Genomic DNA, 20344 nt, shown 5'->3' on the forward strand with positions numbered 1-20344 from the left:
AAAATCCACGATGAGTCATCATTTTCTTAAATCTTCCTGGTCGGTTCAGAATGACCTGACCATTTGTGTAAACACATTTCCTTCGACTCCTATAGAGCCAAGATATGGAATTTTTTTTTCATCCAATTGTTTACTTTAACAATAAGATTTGATTTATTTGGAACGCAGAGTGACAGAGACAGAAGGAGCGACAGAAGCAGAGATCTTCACTTACTGGTTCATTCCCCAAATGGCCGCCGCAGCTAGGGCTGGGCCAAGCTGAAGAACTTCATCCAGGTCTCCCACATGGAGGGCAAGGCCGTCTTGTGCGGAATTCTCAGACCATTAGCAGAAAGCTGGATCAGAAACATAGCAGTTGAAATCCAATCTGGTGCTCCAAGATGGGATGCTGGCACATCAAAGGGCAGCTTAACTTGCTGCACCACAATACTAGCGTCCTTCCAATTTAATCTGGTTGTAAAAATTACACTTCATTGTTGAATGATTTGAAACCTTCTCTCAGATATCAGGGAATTAAACGATCCAAGTTTTAAGGAATATAAACAAAAATGCGCCTGGTGAGTGTGCATATGTGTATAGAAGCATTGTTTCTATGAGCTGTTTGTGGAGGTTGTTCATCAGTGCTTGCGACCCTGTTCCCCCTGATGATCATTTAGTTACTCACTTCGCCAAACGGGTGAAAAACAGAATGCAGAATGAAACACACATTTACAGAAAAACCCTGCAAGTTTCCAAAAACCAAGAGGAGTCTGTAAGCAGGAAACAAATGGCAAGATCAATCACAACAAGGCCATCTCTCACCGCAGGTTAAATGCACAGTGTCCTTGCTGGCTTCTTTCTTGGCCTAGAATTCCCAGCACCCTCCATGGATGCTCCATAGCAGCCCCCACGAGCTGCCTGCTCTGTGCCCACATATGCGCATGTGTGGCTTTGGGCAAGCCAGGGTGAGAGCAAGCAAAGCACGTTCCCAGAGGAAACTCCCAGGACTGAAGACACAAACCAGAAAGGACACAGAAAAATGCACCTCGGGTTACAGCCTTCTCAGTGGGCAGGGGCAGGGTGGAGTTTGGTAGGGAGAAGCAGGCTGATCAGACAGGGCCAAGTGGAATGATCATGCTGCGACCCTCACTTTTCTGTTTCTGCAGATCCATGTGCAGCCAGGTGAAAGTAGGGACTCCACAAAAGAGACCCCCCAGAAGTTCTTGTGAGATGGATCACCACATCCAGCTCTGTCAGGGCACAAGGAGGTCCCAGACTCTGCTGAGTTCCTTTTTCTGACGGCCGCAGCAGGGGGCTCAGGGCTCGGGCACGTGGGCTCCTGCTGGCATGGCTGTCCATCTTCTCTAGCAGCTCTTCTTCTCGGAGAAAATCAGCAGGGCCTCTCCAAGTGCTGTGAGCAGGAGGCTGCAAATGACAACAAGATGTCAGCCTGTGCACTCAGAGCATTCCCCATGCTGTCCCACACCCAGAAAAACCAGCAAGACCAAGATGCCCGCCTGCTACCCAGCTAACCCAGAGCCTGTCACCAGGGTCAGACTTCAGTGAGGGTGTGGGAGCTGAGCTCTGAGACCAAACTTAGGTGACATGTTCACTCCTTCTGGCCTGGTGGAGGCAACTGGTCTCTGGAGGAGATATGGGGGGCGGGGAGGGGGTGTGTCCAAAACGTGTGTGGAAAATAGGATTGTGAATTTTCCATGTATTGCTTTGCTTTTTAATTATTTGAGAGGTAGAGAGAAAGAGAGTGAGAGATCTTATCTACTGATTTACTCCTCAAATGTCTGCAATGGCCAGGACTGAGATCAGGTCAAAGTCGAAAGAAGGGAACTCATTCCAGATTTCTCATGCAAGTGGCAAGGACCCAAGTGCTTGGGTCTTCACCTGCTGCCTGCCGGGGTGGTCATCTATAGGAAGTTGGATCAGGAGCAGAGCTAGGATTCAAACCCAGGTACCCTGAGCTTGAACACAGGCACCTGACCTGGTATCTTCCCCACGGGGCCCAACACCCAGGCCTACATGGGCTTTCTCAGGTACTGTGGTGCCTAGGCTGAAGAAGTTGACAGATACAAAATCACACAGGTATCTGCACTCTCGCCACTGTTAAGGCTGAAGGTCTCTGGACCTTTTGATTTCATTTAGAGACCAACAGGACATTTGCAGGTGAAAATACTAATGGGGGAGTGTGAATTCCCACCAGCGCAGAAACAAATGTGGTCAGGGATTTAAAAAACGAGAAAGTTGTGGAAGGTCGGGAGACAATGAGCCAAAGGGAGGGATGAATATTTTATCAAGCCTAAAACAGGGCACGGCCCAAGGTCTCTCCTGTTTTAAGCTCGGCTGTATTTGTTGTCAGTCTGGGCTCCAGTCCTCCTGGGCCATCCTGAGGGATGAGGATGGTGGCTCCCAGAGGAGGAACTGTTCTTTCACAGAGCCCCCGATCACTCCCTCTTCTCCCCTCTCCTCTTGCCCAGCCAACTTCCTGTTCCTCCAACACACTCATATCCAATACATGTAAATTCAGGCTGAGGTGCCTCTGCACTTCATTTTTTATTTTAAAACATTTATTTACTTTTATTAGAAAGTCAGATTTACAGAGAGGAGAGACAGAGAGAAAGATCTTCTATCTGCTAGTTCACTCCTCAAGTGGCTGCAATAGCCAGAACTGAGCTGATCTGAAGCTAAGAGCCAGGAGCCTCTTCCAGATCTCCCACATGGATGCAGGGTCCCAAGGCTTTGGGGCCATCTTCTACTGCTTTCCCAGGCCACCAGCAGGGAGCTGGATGGGAAGCAGAGCAGCCAGGACACAAACTAGCGCCCATACGGGATCCTGGCATGTGCAAGGCAAGGATTTAGCCACTGAGCCATCATGCCAGGACCTGCCTCTGCACTTCAAACATGTGCTTCGGTGCTGGACAGAGAACACACACGCAGACTGTTTCTGTTCCTCTCTCAGTAAATGGTGTCACCAAGGTAGGTGACTCTGACGTCAGGGGTAACTTGTACCACCCTCTGTTCTTAGTGTAAATCAACTGTGTGTGAAAACATCAGGACAGTCTGCTTTAGAATGAGGCAGCCTTGTTCAGGTTCAATCTTGGACCTTCCCTGTGTGTTAATCAGGCCTCACTTTCCTGCCACGGGGACCATCACATTCAACAGCATCCATGAGGCTTAGAAACACCGTACCTGTAGCAATCCATCTCGGTGCCTGGCCAATAAACAAGCCATCAACAAAACTGGATCATTTTCTAGCTGACTCTGTCCACTCTTGGGTGATGCTCAGGGCTGGCCAGCTACCCATGCATGGCAAAGTCCCACTGTGCAAACTGCCCGCAGCTGAGCAGCCCCATTCGCTGCAGTAAGCAAGTCCCTCTGGGCACCTGCTATGTGGAGGGGGGTGCTGGTGTTGACCCTGGGGACGGACGGGAATGTGGCTGGCCTCACAGCTACTTCTTGTAACTGCTTCCAAACTTGAGTCCCACTTGGACTTAGAGGCCAGATCTGTTGCTTCATCGCCCCAGAGCCTGGGACAATCTCCCTAACTCCTCACAATCTTCCCCTCGCTGGTGATGAAAGGCCCCAGGCAGGCTGCTGGGGCGAGTTACTGGGGGAGAGGAGTTGAGCTGTCCCCCAAACAAGCTAGCAACTGAGATGGGGGAGGGAGATGCATGCTGAGTATCTTCCCATTCCTAGCAAATTACACTATGAATCACTGTAAGTCCACGAATTCCATTCAATTCACAAGGATGTTATTGAAATTGGTGTCTGTCCTATAAACCAAATACATTCCCAAGGACTTAGCTGGACAGAATTGGCACACAGATCTTAGCTTCTGTGGAAAGCTGCTAGTGCTCTGAAGGGTGCCTGCCATTCCCCAGCACAGCCCGCGTGCGAGGCAGGGGCCTGCTCTTCTCACTCATGCCCAAGTGGCTGAAGGCTTCGTGGCCTCTTTGATTGAGAAAGGGAAGTCATTTTCTACAATGGGTCTCTTCCTTTTTCTTTTTTTCTGTTCCCAAATGGCCATAACAGGTAAGAATAGGCCTGGCTGAATCAGAAGCTAGGAGCTTCTTCCAGGTCTCCCATGGGGGTGGATACAGGGGCCAAATACTTGGGTTGTCTTACTCTGTTTTCCCAGGCACATTAAAAGGGAGCTGAATTTTTTGTTTTAACTTCATACCTGTTGTTGACTTTGTTTCGTGGCTTCTCATTTAAGGGGATGTATAGTGATGGTGTAATAGAGACTATCATATCCAGATGTGAAGATACAATAAATTATCATTCCTACTTCCAAATCAAAGATGGACTCCCAATGAAACTGTTGGACATATCTAGACAATGGGATGCTGGACTGTCTAACATTGTCTGTACCAGCAATGTTGGGGCACACTTAAATAACAGACTGACGGACTCAGGAGTACTTATGAAGGATTATACTATTGTAATAATATGTGGAAAATTAGTTAGGAAGTGCGAATTTGGGCGGGGGGGGAATCACAGGCCCTATTGAATTGTACCATAAAATTCAAAATTAAAAAAATGTAAAATAAACAAACATTAAAGCAGTACAGCTAGATCGAAAGTGGAGTGGCTAGCATTGGGATGCCAGAGTTGCAGGTGGTGGTGGCTTAATCTGATACGTCACAATGCCGGCCCTTGGACTCTTCCTTTTAAGTAGAATGCTGCTCCCTCCAGGGTCCCTAATGCAGTGGCTTCCAGTCACGCTTTCGGCCAGGTGCAGAGCCATGGCCATCAGACAGCTGGGCAGCACGGAGCTCTGTGATTCAAAAGGGTTGTTTCTGGGAGTGAAGCAGGCTTCTCAGTCATTTCACACACTTGCCACTGATACTCTTCATCACCAGTAAGAAAACCAGGGGAGTGGCTGGCCCTGAGCCACTTCCACTCCCACTGCCTTAGAACAATGCTAGAGTTAATAACCTTGCATTTCATCTTTTTGACTGAGTGATTTTATTAAACACCAAAGCAGCTTCGGGAATGCCAAAATGAAAACAAACCTTGATTCAGTTTATGGTTACGTGAGCCAGGGAGGGGAGCTTTGGGGTTTTTGTGTTTTTGTTTTTGCTTTTTTTTTTAACAGCAGGAGAGAGGCTGACACAAGGTCTGGGACTCCTAATGGCATTACAACTATTTAAACCAAGGCTGGACTGAACTGTTGGCAAATCGCATAATCCTGTCACTCCCAAAATAAACATATTTCATGTAACAAAGGCATAAACATCAGACTGCAGGTGACTGCTCAGCCAGAGCCATCCGTCATTCCCTTCTCACTGGATTTATTTTCAGTGTCTCTCCAGCCCTTCCTATCTCTTAGGAGGAGACCAAAGACCCTGGCTCAATGAAACATTTATTATTCTGGCTATTCAGTGGATTCCTAGTGAGCCCACCAGACCGAAGAGAAGACCAAATCCTTTCCCTGGCTGCAGGCCCAACATCTGACGCAGCACCCAGCAAGCATGTATTCAATGGATGATTGAATCATGCCCATTGTTTCGCTACCTCCCATCTTTATTTTAAACTATTTTTAGCTTTCTTCTTTCTTCTTCCTCAAAATTTGTCAATACTCTTGGTCCCTTGGGCCTTGCTGATGGACAGCTCATAATTTGATAGATTATGATAAAATGTAAAAAGGCATATGGGCATTGGTCTGTGTCCCAGCTGTTCCACTTCTCATCCAGCTCCCTGCTTGTGGCCTGGGAAAGCAGTAGAAGATGGTGCCAAAGCCTTGAGACCCTGCAGCCATGTGGGAGACCCGGAAGAAGCTCTTGGCTCCTGGCTTCAGATTAGCTCAGCTCTGGCTGTTGCAGCCACTTGGGGACTGAACCAGCAGATAGAAGATCTTTCTGTCTCTCCTTCTCTTTGCAAATCTGCTTTTCCAATACAAAAAAATTAATCTTTTTGTTGGAAATGCAATGGCTGGAGCTGAGTCAATCCAAAGGCAGGAGCCAGCAGCTGCATCTGGGTATCTCCCTTGGGTCCAGGGACCCACGCACTTGGGTCATCTTCTGCAGCTTTCCCAGGCCATTAGCAGGGAGCTAGATCAGCACTGTAACAGCTAGATTCAAACTGGCACCCACATGGGTACCGCAGCACCACAGACAGAAGCTTAGCCAAGGTGTCAGTCCAGCATTTGGGTTTCTAAGTGTTCCTGGGTACCTGACTGGGGAGGCTGGCCACTCTGTCTCATCAGCAAGCCTCGGTGCAAAACATGAAAATGAAGGGATGGAAACCGAATTTCCTCCTGGAGCTGCTCACAACCTGGTAGGTAGGAGAGACTCCAGGTGGCAGGTTCTCACAGTGCAGGACACAGGGACGCTGGGAAGGAACACAGAGCACTTGACATTTGATGATCTAAATCTCCAATTGGAAGGTGAGCAAATGCCTTAGGATCTTGCTGAAATGTCACACTGCATTATTTTTACTTGGTCCTGGGAGCCACAAGAACAGTGGTTTTCAGCTGGGTTGAGTTTGCCTCCCTGAGGATAGTTGCCATGTCTGAAGATATTTTGAGTTGTCACAACTGATGGAGTATGGGGAGACCAGTTGGCTGCTAGATAGCCTACAGGACAAAGGCCAATTTCCCAACATAGCAAATAAGTATCTAGTCCCCAATGTCAGTGGAACCGAGGGTGAGAGACCTGCCTCAGATGGTCTGCCTTGTGCATTAAGCTGGTGGCCCATATCCAGAAGGTGGATACTGATGTATGTGCAAACACTGAGCCCCATACAGTCATCTCATGGGGGTCAGGGACTGCATCTACTTTGCCCCCACAGCCTCAGAGCCCAGCACCTTCAATGAATGAATGCACAAACAAATCATGCGAGGGTATCAGCTAGAGCAGCATTGTCTCACTTCGAGCCAGTCTGGGAGTGGTGGAGGTCGAGCTGAAGTGAGGTCACCTGCCACCATGAAAAACCAGCTTCTGTCCATTCTAGCAACAACTGCCATGTGCCAGGAACACACCACACATAAACAGCTGTTCCACATTTTCAAAAGAATCTGGACATCTAGACTGTACAAGGAAATCATCCAGTTGCAAAATGTTGAGGACTAATTGAGAATTTAGAAAAACAAAACATAAGAAGCAATAACTGCACAGGAAAACACAGTGGGTCCAAACCCAACAGGGTCATGGCCCCCTGCTCTCTCAGCCTCCTGATCATACTCCACAGCCAGGCCTCAGAGACCAGCCCGCTCCTGTCCAGGACAGGACAGATGCTCTTTGGCCAAGTGGAGACACTCCCAAGACACAGAGGAGACAGGCCAGTTCTGTGCAGGACACAGCATCTGAAGTTCACTCTGACACTGCTTTTCAGCTGGCTCACTTGGTAGCTGGAAAATTCTTTGAGACTAAAAACATATCATCCTTAGCCTCAAAAGTTCAAAAAAAAAATCAGGAAATTCCAAAGTGAATGTTCCTTTTGCAATAATCACACATGCTGTTTCCTCCATTTGGGGACACACAGCCTGTCTTTCCATTTTGTTCAGGGCATTCCATAAAGTTAACAGGATGTGAAACAGCCTGGAGACACCGGGCTCTCACAGCCAGCCACCTCTCCAACAGCCTGACTTGGCATTTCCTTGCCAATAGAAAGCTGTCTTACTCTTATTTCTCATGCTCACTTCAACAACTAGGTTTCTTTGGTTCATTTTGGAGTTCCGGATGATGAAGCCTTATTTGTAAGGAAGAAAAACACCACAGAGAAATCCAACTAATGACATTGTGAAGGTTAGGGATTCAGAAATCTGAAGAAGAGTCTCAAGAACATGAGGGTGCCTCTAAGAAGTTCATGGAAAATAGAACTAAAAGGTAACTTTTGGTACAAAAGTTTTTTGAAGTCCATGAATAATTTTTCATATGTTTTCACAAACTTTTTAAAAGACCTCTGATATGCAGAGACTTCAAATATTTTGTATATATAAGTTTATATTTTGAATAATTTTAATGTGTTTTTTGAGGGCCTGGTGTAACAGCCCAGTAGCTAAATCCTTGCCTTGCATGTGCTGGGATCCCATATGGGTGCAGTTCATGTCCTGGCAGTACCACTTCCCTTCTAGCTCCCTGCTTGTGGCCTGGGAAAGCAGCTGAGGATGACCCAAAGCCTTGGGACCCTGCATCCGCATGGGAGACCCAGAAGAGGCTCCTATCTCCTGGCTTTGGATTGGCTCAGCTCTGGCCATTGTGGCCACTTGGGGAGTGAACCAGCAGGCAGAAAATCTTTCTGTCTCTGCTCTCTGTAAGTCTGCCTTCCAATAAAAACAAATCTTTTTTATAAATTAATTTTTGAACCTTTATTTTATGAGACAGACAGTGACCTTCCATGTGGTGGTTGACTTCCAAATGCCACAACAACCAGTGCTGAGCTGGGTCAAAGCCAGAAGCCCAACATTCAATTCAGGTCTCCTATGTGAGTTTCAGACACCCAGGCACTTGAGAAATCAACTTCTGCCTGTGGAGTGTGTATTCATAGGAAGTTAGAAATGGGAAGCAAAGCCAGGACTAGAACCAAGACACTGAACGGGGATGTGGGTGTTCCCAGCAGTATCAACTACTGCACAAATGTTTCTCCAGGAAACTCTCATATACCCTCACACACCCACGGGTAAGTGTTCCTTCTCTTGGCAGCTGGGTGTTCAGACATCAAGGCACCCATCATTTGTGATCTTCCTTCCCAGGGCAGATGCACAAGGAAGAGAGGCACAGGAATGGCTCCTCGCTCCACTGCCCAACTTGAATCACAAATCATTGGGTCTCACCTTTGACACCTCCTGCCCCTGGGTGAGAAGGGCCAAGTCTTTCCTGCCCCCGTCTTGTCTCTCCCTTTTGCAGAAGGCCCAGTCCCAACACAGGTGCACGGTCCTGCCTCCTGCGATCCTCTCTCCCTCTTCAGTCTTTATACCTGCTGTGCATTCGGATAGCTGCTACCCTCTGCATGCCATACATCCCTGTCAGACTTGGCTTTCCCGCAGTGCTCCTGGAGGGTTGAATGGCATGTTACACTGCTGAATGTCTCCGACATATTTTGCAAATAGCAGTCATCTGATAAATCTTTTAAATCACTAATAGAATTATAGCAATAGCACTAAAATATCTATGTCAGTGAGATCTTGTTTTCCCTAAAAATCTTCCACTGGACATTGTTAGCTTGTGAAGTCAATCCCCTTAGCAAAAATTAAAAATGTCTTATCGCAGATAATATGACTTCCTGTTGAATCATCTAGATTTTTTTATAGGTGACCCTTTTGGTGGGAGAAAGAAAGAAAGAGAAAGAGAGAGAGAAAGAGAGAGAGAGAGAAAGAAAGAAAGAAAGAAAGAAACAAACAAACAAACAAACAAACAAACCATTTCGGCCAACTTCCTTTAGGCCCTATATACTGTCTAGACCACAGGTCGCCTGGAAGTTCTTAGAGAAAATACCAAATCAATCCTGGCAGGTTGTAGATCCACAGAAACCTGGGTTTGAGTCCTGAGACATAGAAAAAGCTTAGGAAAAAGACTAAAATGTCTCTGAACTTCACTGTCTTCATCTGCAAAATGTGGGGCAACATGGAGGATTGCTATGAAAGTGAATGAGACATTTATGTAAAACCATCTGAAGCATAAAAGTGGCTCAATGCATGGTGACTTGTTACTGTTGCTAAAAAGAAAAAGAAAATGAGAGGAGGAGGAGGAAACTGCAGGAATACTTGCAAAAATTTTTTCCTTCCATTTTTGTTCCTGGGGCAGGAAATGACCCCACTAGGGGCTTCTGAAGGAGACTGGGATCCTGTTTTGCTGAGTGCTGTGAGCAAAAATACTGCTTTCTGTCCGTCTGGGGTGATTTAGAGATGATGTGCCCATAGGCAGGAAAATGAGCTTCTACAGACACCAGAGTCTGGAATTTCTGACTTTCATCCAAGAAGACTGCTGGTGCACATACCTGCTCACACAAGCTCACCTCTTGGATTTCCTCACCATGGTCTCCCATGAGGCCACTCATCCTATCCCTCATATCTGTCCCATAGGAACTGTCTAGTGATGTTGAAAAATGAAAACCATCTGCTTGGTCACAACTCTACCTAAGGACTTTGAGCACAAGAGGGAGGTCCTGGGAAATAGGAGGCTGCTGTGCGCGTGCACAGAGCCCAGTATGGCTCCACCAAATACACTGTGGCCAACAGGTGATCAGAGAGCAGGTCCAACTTACAAATACAGAAGTGGGGGAAGGGCCTGCTATAAGGATGCCTCAGATCCTGGGTACGAGTGAAAAATGCTTATTTTCTAGAATCATGGTGTACCTAAACAAAGCTAAACACAGCAACATGCCCTTTCTTCCTCCATAATCCTGTCAAAGAATGTGAAAGGTCTTTCAAATCTGTGTCTTCATTTCAGTGTGGGCGTGCTAGTCTGTGTCTGATGAAGAATTATGATGGAAATAAGCATGATTTCCCAGTGGCCCTCAGTTTGCGTCCCTTTGTAGAAAGAAGAGGAGCAGGGCCTGGCAGCGTGGCCTAGTGGCTAAAGTCCTTGCCTTGAACATGCCGGGATCCCATATAGGCGCGGGTTCTAATCCCAGCAGCTCCACCTCCCATCCAGCTCCCTGCTTGTAGCCTGGGAAGGCAGTCAAGGACAGCCCAATGCCTTGGGACCTTGCACCTGTGAGGGAGACCTGGAGGAAGTTCCTGGCTCCTGGCTCGAGATCGGCACAGCACCGGCCGTTGCGCTCACTTGGGGAGTGAATCATCAGACAAAATATCTTCCTATCTCTCCTCTCTGTATATCTGACTTTGTAATAAAAATAAATAAATCTTTAAAAAAAAAAAAAGAAGAGCAGCAGTGAACAGCCACAACAAACATAACTTATTCTGTATGTACTTCTTGTGCAACTTGAGCCAGACAGGCAGCCTGTGTACACAGGGAGGGAAAGCCAGGTGGTAGCTGGATGAAGACTCACCAATCTCCAGACTATTCTTGAAGGACAAAAAGTGCCTCTTGCTAGTCTCACAGCACTGGAAGTGGCTTCATCCAAGAGACACTGCCATGGCAGGGTCCCCAGTTTAGCCTCTTGCTTGAATGTACACTGATGATCATGCTTGATCACACACTGCACAGTTCCCACCGATGAACTAAGCCAGGGCGACTTCTAGCCAGAGGAGAATGGAGGAACGAAGGCCAAGAGACTTGTGCCTTCTGCTTGCTGTGTTTCCCTACTGTTTCACGTGTTACACCAATAGCATGCGTTCCTGTAACTGCACTGTTTAAACACACCCAAACACACACATCCTGAGCTTCAGCACGCCCATTGATGGGAGCAGCACTGAGCAGGGCGATCTGGTCTTGCACATGACCTCTGCCTGCCTTGCAGGGAACAATCAGAACCCTTGGTGACTGTTACACTGTGGGTCCGAAGATCAGTAATCTGGAATAGATACATCACTTGGTCAGGTCTGTGACAGACGGAACCCTGTGTAAAGAGTTCAGGGGTGGCACCCACATAAAGGTTTCATTTCACACATAGTGCAAACACATACACTGTGCAGACACATATGCGTGTGTATATATTAGAGTGCACATCTGAGTGCAGTTGGTTAGAGACACATATTGGTCGATTCTATTCCATGGATTCATCTTTGTGCAGACTGAAAATATCCAGAAAAAAATGAAATTGCACCTGCACTGAAAATGTATAGATTTTTTTCTCTTGTCCTTATTCCCTAAACAATTACAGTATAACAACCACTTACGTAGCACTTATACTGCATTCGGTATTGCAAGTACATAGGAGACTGCGTAAAGATTGCGTGCCAATATTGCACTTTTTATACAAGAAGTTTCGACACCTTTGCATTTTGGTATCTGCACGGAGTTCTGGAATCAATCCCCTTTGGATATCAAAAGATAGAGACAGACTGAGATGAGAGGGTGGAGTGGTGGGGAGGGAACTTCAGCACCTAATCTTGTGCAGTCCAGTCGCTGAAGGTGCATTGAGATCATTCTTGGTCTGGTTACATTGTGCAAGCGGACTCTCCAAGCTGGATGTTGATGACCTTTGCACTCTTCAAAATGTACACATACATGGTGCTAAGTTTCATTAAAATAAACAAATAAATAAATAAAGATGGCTTCACACATTGGGGTTTGCTGGACGTGACACGCACCCTTTGGTCATTGCTTGAGAGTAAAGCTGGGATTCTGATGAAGCCCAACCACAAACTGGTTTCTCCTTCCTCTGTGTGAGACTTACCAGCCTACAGTCGCACTGGTCAGGGTCGCATCAAACAGCAACACGGACAGAGCAGCTGTGAGCACCTGCAGAGAGAAGGCCGGGCAGAAGGTCACCAGGGCAGCAGGAAGCACAATCTGAGTCACCTTCCTTCAACATCAGCATCATTTCCCACTTGCTGTCGCTTTCCCTGTGTGCACTTTGTGGTCCCTTGCATTCAGGGCTGCCTCTGAACAAAGCCTTTGGTGTGGAAAACGCTACTGTCTAGCCTGTTTTAGAAGTGGGAATCTTCAAAGAAACATTTAACTTCCAAACTCATCAGAACAGCAGGCACATGGCCAACACCTTTTCATTGCTCTCTAGGGAACAGGCGTATTTAAGAAAACTCATTTCCATCTTGTCTCCGCAGTACAGAATTCATCTCCAAGGTCAGGGTGTTCATTAACCTATTCCTAGTACCTCCAGACAGAAACATACTCACAGCACTGCCCTTAACACCTCTCTACTGCCCTCATCTTTCCAGGCCATAACACAAATTCTAAAACGTTGGATACTTCCCAGGGAAGGGAGAAATTAAATCATGAGTTAGCTGTTTGGATATCTAGAAACCAAACAGAAAAGAGGTTATCCCTATATTTCTCAGAGTTGGATATTCCAGAAGGCTCTTAGGCATGACCGTCACAGGACTCAGACTCCACAGATCTATCTGAACAGCTGGCACTAAGCTTGGGTTGGACCCGTGGTCCAACTTAGTCCACACTCAAAATATCTCCTGGAGATAGGGTGTAGGCATTTGGTAGAGTACTGAAGATGCTGCTGGCAATGCCTGCACCCCACATCCGAGGGCCTAGGTTATAGTCCCTGCTCTGCTCTGGACTCCAGCTTCCTCCTGATGCGCAGCCTGGGAGGCAGAGGTGACGGCTCAAGTCATTGAGTCCCTGCCACACACACAGGAGACCTGGGTAGAGTTCCCAGCTCCTGGATTAACATGGCTAACTCCCAGTTGCTGGGAGAGTAAACCAGCAGGTGGAAGATTTCTGTCTTTGCATCTTTGTTTTGTCTTTCTCTCTGCCTTTCAAAGACACAAACTAAATAAAATTTTAAGAATGAGAAAGAGAAGAGGTTACCTCTTTCTGGAGTTTGCATTCTGCGGATCAAAGCAGCCTTGACAAAGAAAGGCAACCCAAAGATCGTGCTTCCTCGCAGCTTGAGGAAGCAGAGAAGGCCGTGCAGGATGGTCCAGCTAGTGGTCCTCAGACACGTCAACTGACAGCTCACTGAACATCCTGTCATGAAGACCTTTCAGACCTCTTGGCTAGGCACAAAGCAGCAAGCAGATGTCCAGAGGTTGGCATATCTGATGAACCTTGTCCTCCCTCTTGGCCATCTTTCATCTCACATCTCAGAGAAGAGTCTGCAACCAGCAACCCAGAACCTTCAAGCCTTGGGGCCTTCGTAGTTCATCCATCTGGGCTCACTTTCTAATTGCCGGGCTTTACTGAGTTACAGTGAAAGCCTTCATTACAAAACACACACACACATCTAATCAGTCTTCAGCGGCAAGAGTAATGTAGAAACCAGAAGGTGAGGGTCCTTGCTGAGTTTTTTCTTAGAGCCCATTATGAGTGACAGCTGGTTTTCCCCCCATCCTCCCCTGCTCTTGCTTTTCAAACTGAACATTTAATTTAGGACTTCTGCGTTTATGGTCACAAATGAAATGGGCCTAGAATTCAATTACCTCACAGTGCAGTTGTCTGGGTTTGGAAACAAGGGCTACACTAACCCCATGAATCAGTTCATTAACTTCCTGGGCTCATTTTCCTGTGAAGCACAGAGACAATCTTGACTGCAAAAGCGAACTCCTAGACCTGGGGTGGCCTTTTAACTGTCATTGTCCTAATCTAATTTTCTCTTTGTTCTAAGTTTTCTGTTTTCATTGTTTTCAAAAAAAGAAAAAGCATTTCAAGCATTTCATCTAGGCTTTCCAATTCAGTGACACTGAGCTGTTTGGAGAAATGGTTTAGTACCTGTGCCTTTTAAAAGTATCTGTCTTTATATTCTGATTTTTATTGTCATTTTTCTCTTCCTTAGTCTTGACCACAGTTAAGTACTATGTGACTCCTTGGCAACTCAGACATTTCCTGGAATTGTGTCAATGGAGATGTGTTTTGTGGCATGAATGGCGAGGGTTCCATCCTACTGATGGGTGTAAGCTATGCTGGCAACTATAAGCCATGGAACTCTTCTCTTTCTTCTCCATCCTCTTCATTTGCTTTGTTCCTTTTCCTTAGCACTTCAGGCCCACTTGGGCAGTTGCTCTCTTTGTCCTCCAAGGGCCTCTGTCACATGCATTGGGTCTCAGGGTGGGGGAGGGACCCATGCTGGGCTGGTGCCTTTGTTCGTCCTCCAGCATCTTCAGCTTAGGAGGAATCCTGTCTGCTGTTATGTGGACAGTGGCCAGCTTACTCCTATTCTTTGCACCTTTTGCCAAGAAAAGCACATCTCAGCACTTCTAAACCAGTCCTTACTTGCACCAGCCACGCTGGGTGCCCCCACCATCTGCTACTCCCTGGAGACGTGTAGGAGGGCCCCCTGACTTTGCCCTGAGCCACTCTGTTAAGCCTTGTGCAAGCCTGGTCTCTCCACCAGCATGTTTTCTGCTGGCTGAGATGCCCACTGACATGTTACAGCAGGACTGTCTTGTCTCTACTCACAGACAGTAAGCAGCGCAAGGCCCTCATGGTTTCTTGTTTTCTTTTCCTGCCATTGAAGCCATAACGTCAGCTCTCTCTGGAGGCATTTCCAGGTACACAGAGCCACCACCACAGTTCCAGCATGTGCATATGGAAGGCGACAGCAGCCAGTGAGCCCCCTCAGAGCTGGCAATGGGCAGCTGGCCAGCCTGGCTCTCTCACCAACCGGATTATTCCCACACATTGGCCTCACCCTGTATGAGGGGCAAATTCACATCTCTGTAAAGCCAGAGATTTCTGCATAGCACAAGCCTTTGGGGCTGCTTAAGAACCCTTAGGTAGGGCCCGGCATGGTGGCCTAGTGGCTAAAGTACTCGCCTTCCATACATCAGGATCCCATATGGGTGCCAGTTTGCATCCTGGTTGCTCCACTTCGCATCCAACTCCTGGCTTGTGACCTGGGTAAGCAGTCGAGGACGGCCCAAAGCTTCAGGACCCTGCACCCATGTGGGAGACCCGAAGAAGGTCCTGATGTCTGACTTCAGATCAGTTCAGCTCTGGCTGTTGCAGATATTTGGGGAGTGAACCAGCAGAAGAAATATCTTTCTGTCTCTCCTTACTATACATCTGACTTTCTAATAAAAAATGAATTTTTAAAAAATCTGCTCTTGATACCCACAATTTCCCTGAGCATGAAACAAACCAGGACAGGTGAAGCAAGCCAAGGGTGGCACAGAATGCCTCATGCATGGTCCCCCAGGGCAGAACCTGGGAGGGGCTAGAGCTCCTTGAGCCTGCAGATCAGGGATTGGGACCCAACCAAGAGGCTGTACGTGTGTATGACTTGCTCGCAGGACGCAGGGAGAAACAGCATCAAGACCTTGACTGCTAGCTAATGTTCCTCCATAGCGAGAAGCTCCAGAAAGGGTCCACACAAGTGCCATTGACCTTTGAATTCACTAACTTTAATTATTTGAGAAGTAGAGAGACAGAGTCTCCACCTGCTGGATCACTCCACGAGAACCCGGGAACTAGGAGCTCAATCTGAGTCTCCCCCGTGGGTGGCAGGGATGCCACTACTTGAACCTGCATGGCACACTTTAGCAGGAAACTAGAATGGGAAGTAGAGCCGGGACTTGACCCCAGACACTGATATAGGATATGGGCCTCCCAAGTGGTGCCTTAACTGCTGTGCCAAGTTCCTGTCCCTGTATAGTCTTCTGATTTACAAAAGAACTCACCGAGAGCAGCAGGGACACCTGTGAATATTTGCACGCTCGTGTGCACCACAATACTTTTCTTGCTAGCTCTAGCTGGAAGGAGCCCAAGTGTCTCCTGAGGTAGGAACAGATAAATAGAATGTGGTGCTCACTACGAAGAAATAGCTATAAAATAGGAAGAAAAAATCCCTACATGCTACCATACAGATGGACCTTAAGGAGGCCCCATGCAAAGTGACACAGGCCAGTCACAGGACAGACATTGTAGGACTCCATCTCCACGAGGGGCCTACAGCACCTGACTCCCAGAGACAGAGGACCTGGGAGGAGCAGGGGATGGGGAGTTAGTGTTTCATGGGAATTGAGTCTCAGAAAACCAGTGAAGGAATTGAGGGAAACACTGTGCATGCCACTAAATTGTTCCCTTAGAACTGGTTCCAATGGAGCACCAGGCAGACACTCAGTTCCCCCACTTCTGATCCAGCCCCCTCAATACTTGGGTTTCTGCCACCCACATGGGAGATGCAGACAGAATCTCTGGCTCCTAGCTCTGTCTTGGCCAGGCCCTGACTACTGTGGACATTTGGAGAGTAAATCAGCAGAAAGAAGCCCTCTCTCTCCTCATCATTCTGTCTCTCAAATCTTTTAAAAACATGTTTAAAATGGTAAAACTCGCATTACCTGAACACACATTCCTTTCTCTTAGCCTCCATTGTTTTTTTTTTAGATGATGCTTACATAGCCGATCAGGGTGGAAAGGATCTAGGCTTAGGAAGAAGTGGGTGTGATCACTGTTTCTAAGCTTTCTATTTCTTTTTCCCATTTCTGGGGGAGATAGGAGGATAGGCCACACCCAGACTCCCAACCATCCCAGTACCCGAGGATGGGGAAAGGCCACCTAATATCAACCCAAGGTCACAATGGCAGATGTTCTGAAGATTCTGCCCAGGTGGATGCAACAGTTTCAAAATACTGTTGATCTCACAGATCTATGGATGAGGAATCCCTTCCAATATCCGTTAGCTGACACTATCGACCTTACAGTCTCCAATTGCCCAGATATTTGTTGTCATCATTTGGCTGAGGTAGTTGTCCATATGTTCTATTCTCTATTCTCTGCTATGGTATCAGATGTCCTCTGCAGGTCTCAATGAGCTACATGTCCTCCATGTGCACCATGGTCTGCTGTCCAGCAGTCCATCTTCCACACTGTGGAGGACCAGTTCTCCTAGGTGAATTCATGGACCTGAGCCAAGTGACCCAGGCCATGTTAGACTCCCCACCCCTGGGGCTCACAGATCCAGTGACCACCTCACAGGTGGGCCCCTGGCCCCAGCCCATGTAACCTGAGACCCACTGGAACTCCACCCCCAGGGCTCATGGACCCAGCTCCTAAACACAGGTGGGCTCAGCAACCTGAACTAGGAGACCCAGGTCCCTCCAGCCCCCCACACCTGGGACTCACAAATCCAGCACCCTAGGACCTGAGCCAGGAGACTCAGGACCAGGTTGGACCCTCCACCCCTGATTTGCCTCCATTTTTAATTCTTATTCCTTTCTCCCAACTTGGGCTGGTTTATAGGACACAGCTCCAGTGCAATGTAAGGAGTGTCTGGGGTGTACCCTGATGGACAGCATGTGGTGCCTGTTCAAATGTACCTCCACAGCCTCTTGGTAAAGAATCCCCCAAAATCCAAGCCCCTCTCGTCTCCTAGCCCTGAACTTTAGAAAGAGAACCAAGGGCTTCCTACTCTACGGCTTCCAGAGTGATGCCATATGCCTCCTCCAAGCCCCCAACCCTCCAACCCAGCTGCTTAGGATGGTCTCCTATTGCCCCAGAGCTGAGACAGGGCCCCAGCCAGAAGCCCAGTGCAGTGACTGTGCCCAGGGCCACTAAGTCTTCCAATTCCTTCCACATCTCCAGCCACCTTCGCTGAAGTCACATGGCCTAAGGCACAAAAGTTCCCTCAAGTAAAGTACATTTTGCCCTACAAAATGTCAATAAGGACATAATCTCCAGGGAAGAAAAAAAAAAAGCACAAAGCCCTCTAAAATCCACCCATGAAAAAGATTTTAGGTCACTCTTAGAACCTGCCACTCGGGAAGACAGAAAAAACAGCGATCCTGACCCATTGTTCTTGCTTTGACAAAGCATTTTAAAAACACACAGATTTCTTTCTCCCCCAAAGAAGAAAGGGTTTTGTCATCTGAGGAATGTCTCCTTTGCACACACAGGCAGACCTACCAAACAAACCTCATCCCCCAGAGATGCCAACATCAGCAGACCTCGGTGCGTGTGCCCTGCTGTGCGGGTTGCAGTGCTTTTGAACTTGCTGGCTTTGTCAACAGATGTCATAACCTCGGTGTGACTGAAACAAACTATGGTACTGAGAGCAGAACAGGTTTGTTTTTTTAAAAAAAACATTCATTTCAATCCAAAGACAGATTTTCTGTAGGGGGTGTGGCTAGTGAAAACCTACCACACAGTCAACTATCTGGAGGAGAAGCAGAGATCCAGGCTTCCTGCTTTGTTGTTCTTTTCAACAGCGCCTGACTCTTCAAGTGAAAAGCTCCCTGCTGCTGGCTCCTCCTGTTCCAGTTACAGCCATGCACCGCATTCTTTAAAAGTAAATAAAAGATGTGCTTATGTATTTCAAACACATAAACAGAGACAGAGAGGAGCATGCATCTTCCACCTGCTGGTTCACTCTGTGTAGATGGCCGTGATGGCCTGGAACTCCATCCGGGTCTCTCATGTGGGTAGCAGGGGCTCAAACACTTGGGCCATCTTCTACTGCTTTCCCAGGCGTAACAGCAGGAAGCCTGATAGCAAGTGGAACAGCTGGGACTCAAACCAATGTTCAGATGGAATGCTGGTGTCACAAGTGGTGGCCACAACACCAGCCGCACACTCCCTGCTGAAATTGATCATAGTCATTCATTCACAGTTCCAGACCATCATCTTGCCTTTGCACAGAAAGTTCTCTCTCCCTGGAATAATTTCACAGTCCCACCTACCCAATCCCTACTCATCATTCCAAAATTCATCTCTTGCAAACTTCCTGAACTTGACTCCTATTCACAGCTGATTGGATCAGGCACTCCTTGGGGTTTCCATAACCACTCGGCCTGCATAAGCCAGGCTAAGGTGTGTGCTATTCGGGTCTGTGTGTTCAGGGACGAGCAATGAAGACTCCATGTGTGAAAACTGCCTGATAACGTTTTTCATTACTGAACCAGACCGTGCTCACAATACTGGTTTGTGTGTGTGTTTGTTGGTTTGTTTTTCTCACAATTGGAACCAAGGACTTTGGAACCACCTGGGCACTCTCTCTGCCCCTTGCCATTGATCAATTACCTCTTGCGACTAGAAAGAACCCCACTTAACACTGGGCCTTTCTGGTTCAGTCCAAAACTGTCAAGGAAGGTTCAGATTGGGCCAAATGACCGTGGTTGGGAGGCAGAATGATCCAGGAATCTGGAAGCTCACTTTTAAATGTCATGGGTGGAATACAGGAGGGCAAATTTACCAGAAGGAAGGTGTGGAAAGTGCTAGTAGAATGGACAATAGGCATCTTCTATCTTCCGGGCAATAAATGCATGGTCACAGTCAAGAGCATTAACACCACTTGGAGGATTGCAAGAAGCACTGACTCTCCACTCCTTCCCTTCCCATTCAGGCCTACTAAACAACACGTGCACAGGGATAAATGTGCAGAAGATACGCATGCACATTAAAATGTGGAGACTCCAGGCTGGCAATGTCGCACATCAGGCTAAGCTACTGCCTGTGATGCTGACATCCCATGAGTACTGGTTCAAATCCTGGCTGTTCCACTTCTAATCCAGCTCCCTGCTAACAAACCTGGGGAAGCAGCGTAAGATGGCCCAAGTGCTTGGGCTCCTGCCATCCAGGTGAAAGACCTAAATGAAGTTCCAGGCTCCTGGCTTCAGTCTGGTCCAGCCCCAGCTGTTGCACGTATTTGGGGAGTGAAGCAGCATATGGAAGATCTGTATCTTCATTCCTTCATCGTTCCCTCTATTCCTCTTGGTAACACTTTCAAATTAATCAATTTCTATATATAGAAAAGTGGAGTCTCTGGCACTGTGCAGCTCCAGCAGCTGGCTCACGCATGTGGGTCACAGAAATGCAGGTGTGTGCTGGTCCTGGATCTGTGTCCCAGACACACACATGAATGTTTCTAACCTGGACTTCTT

General features: G+C 47.5%; 1 protein-coding gene across 1 annotated transcript in view; it reads right to left on the minus strand.

The window, feature by feature from the left end:
- Window positions 1–238: 238 nt before the first annotated feature.
- The window catches only part of TMEM241 (transmembrane protein 241), a 111468-nt gene continuing 91362 nt past the window's right edge, over window positions 239–20344 (minus strand). The window contains exons 14-15 of the mRNA XM_040984795.1: window positions 12235–12299; window positions 239–1404 (exon numbers count right to left, since the gene is read on the minus strand). Of these exons, the coding sequence (XP_040840729.1) occupies window positions 1344–1404; window positions 12235–12299 (126 nt within the window). The 3' untranslated portion in view covers window positions 239–1343. The remainder of the gene's footprint in view (window positions 1405–12234; window positions 12300–20344) is intronic.

The sequence above is a fragment of the Ochotona curzoniae genome, unplaced genomic scaffold, assembly GCF_017591425.1.
Source record: "Ochotona curzoniae isolate NIBS_2020 unplaced genomic scaffold, NIBS_Ocur_1.0 contig_43, whole genome shotgun sequence".
Taxonomy (NCBI): domain Eukaryota; kingdom Metazoa; phylum Chordata; class Mammalia; order Lagomorpha; family Ochotonidae; genus Ochotona; species Ochotona curzoniae.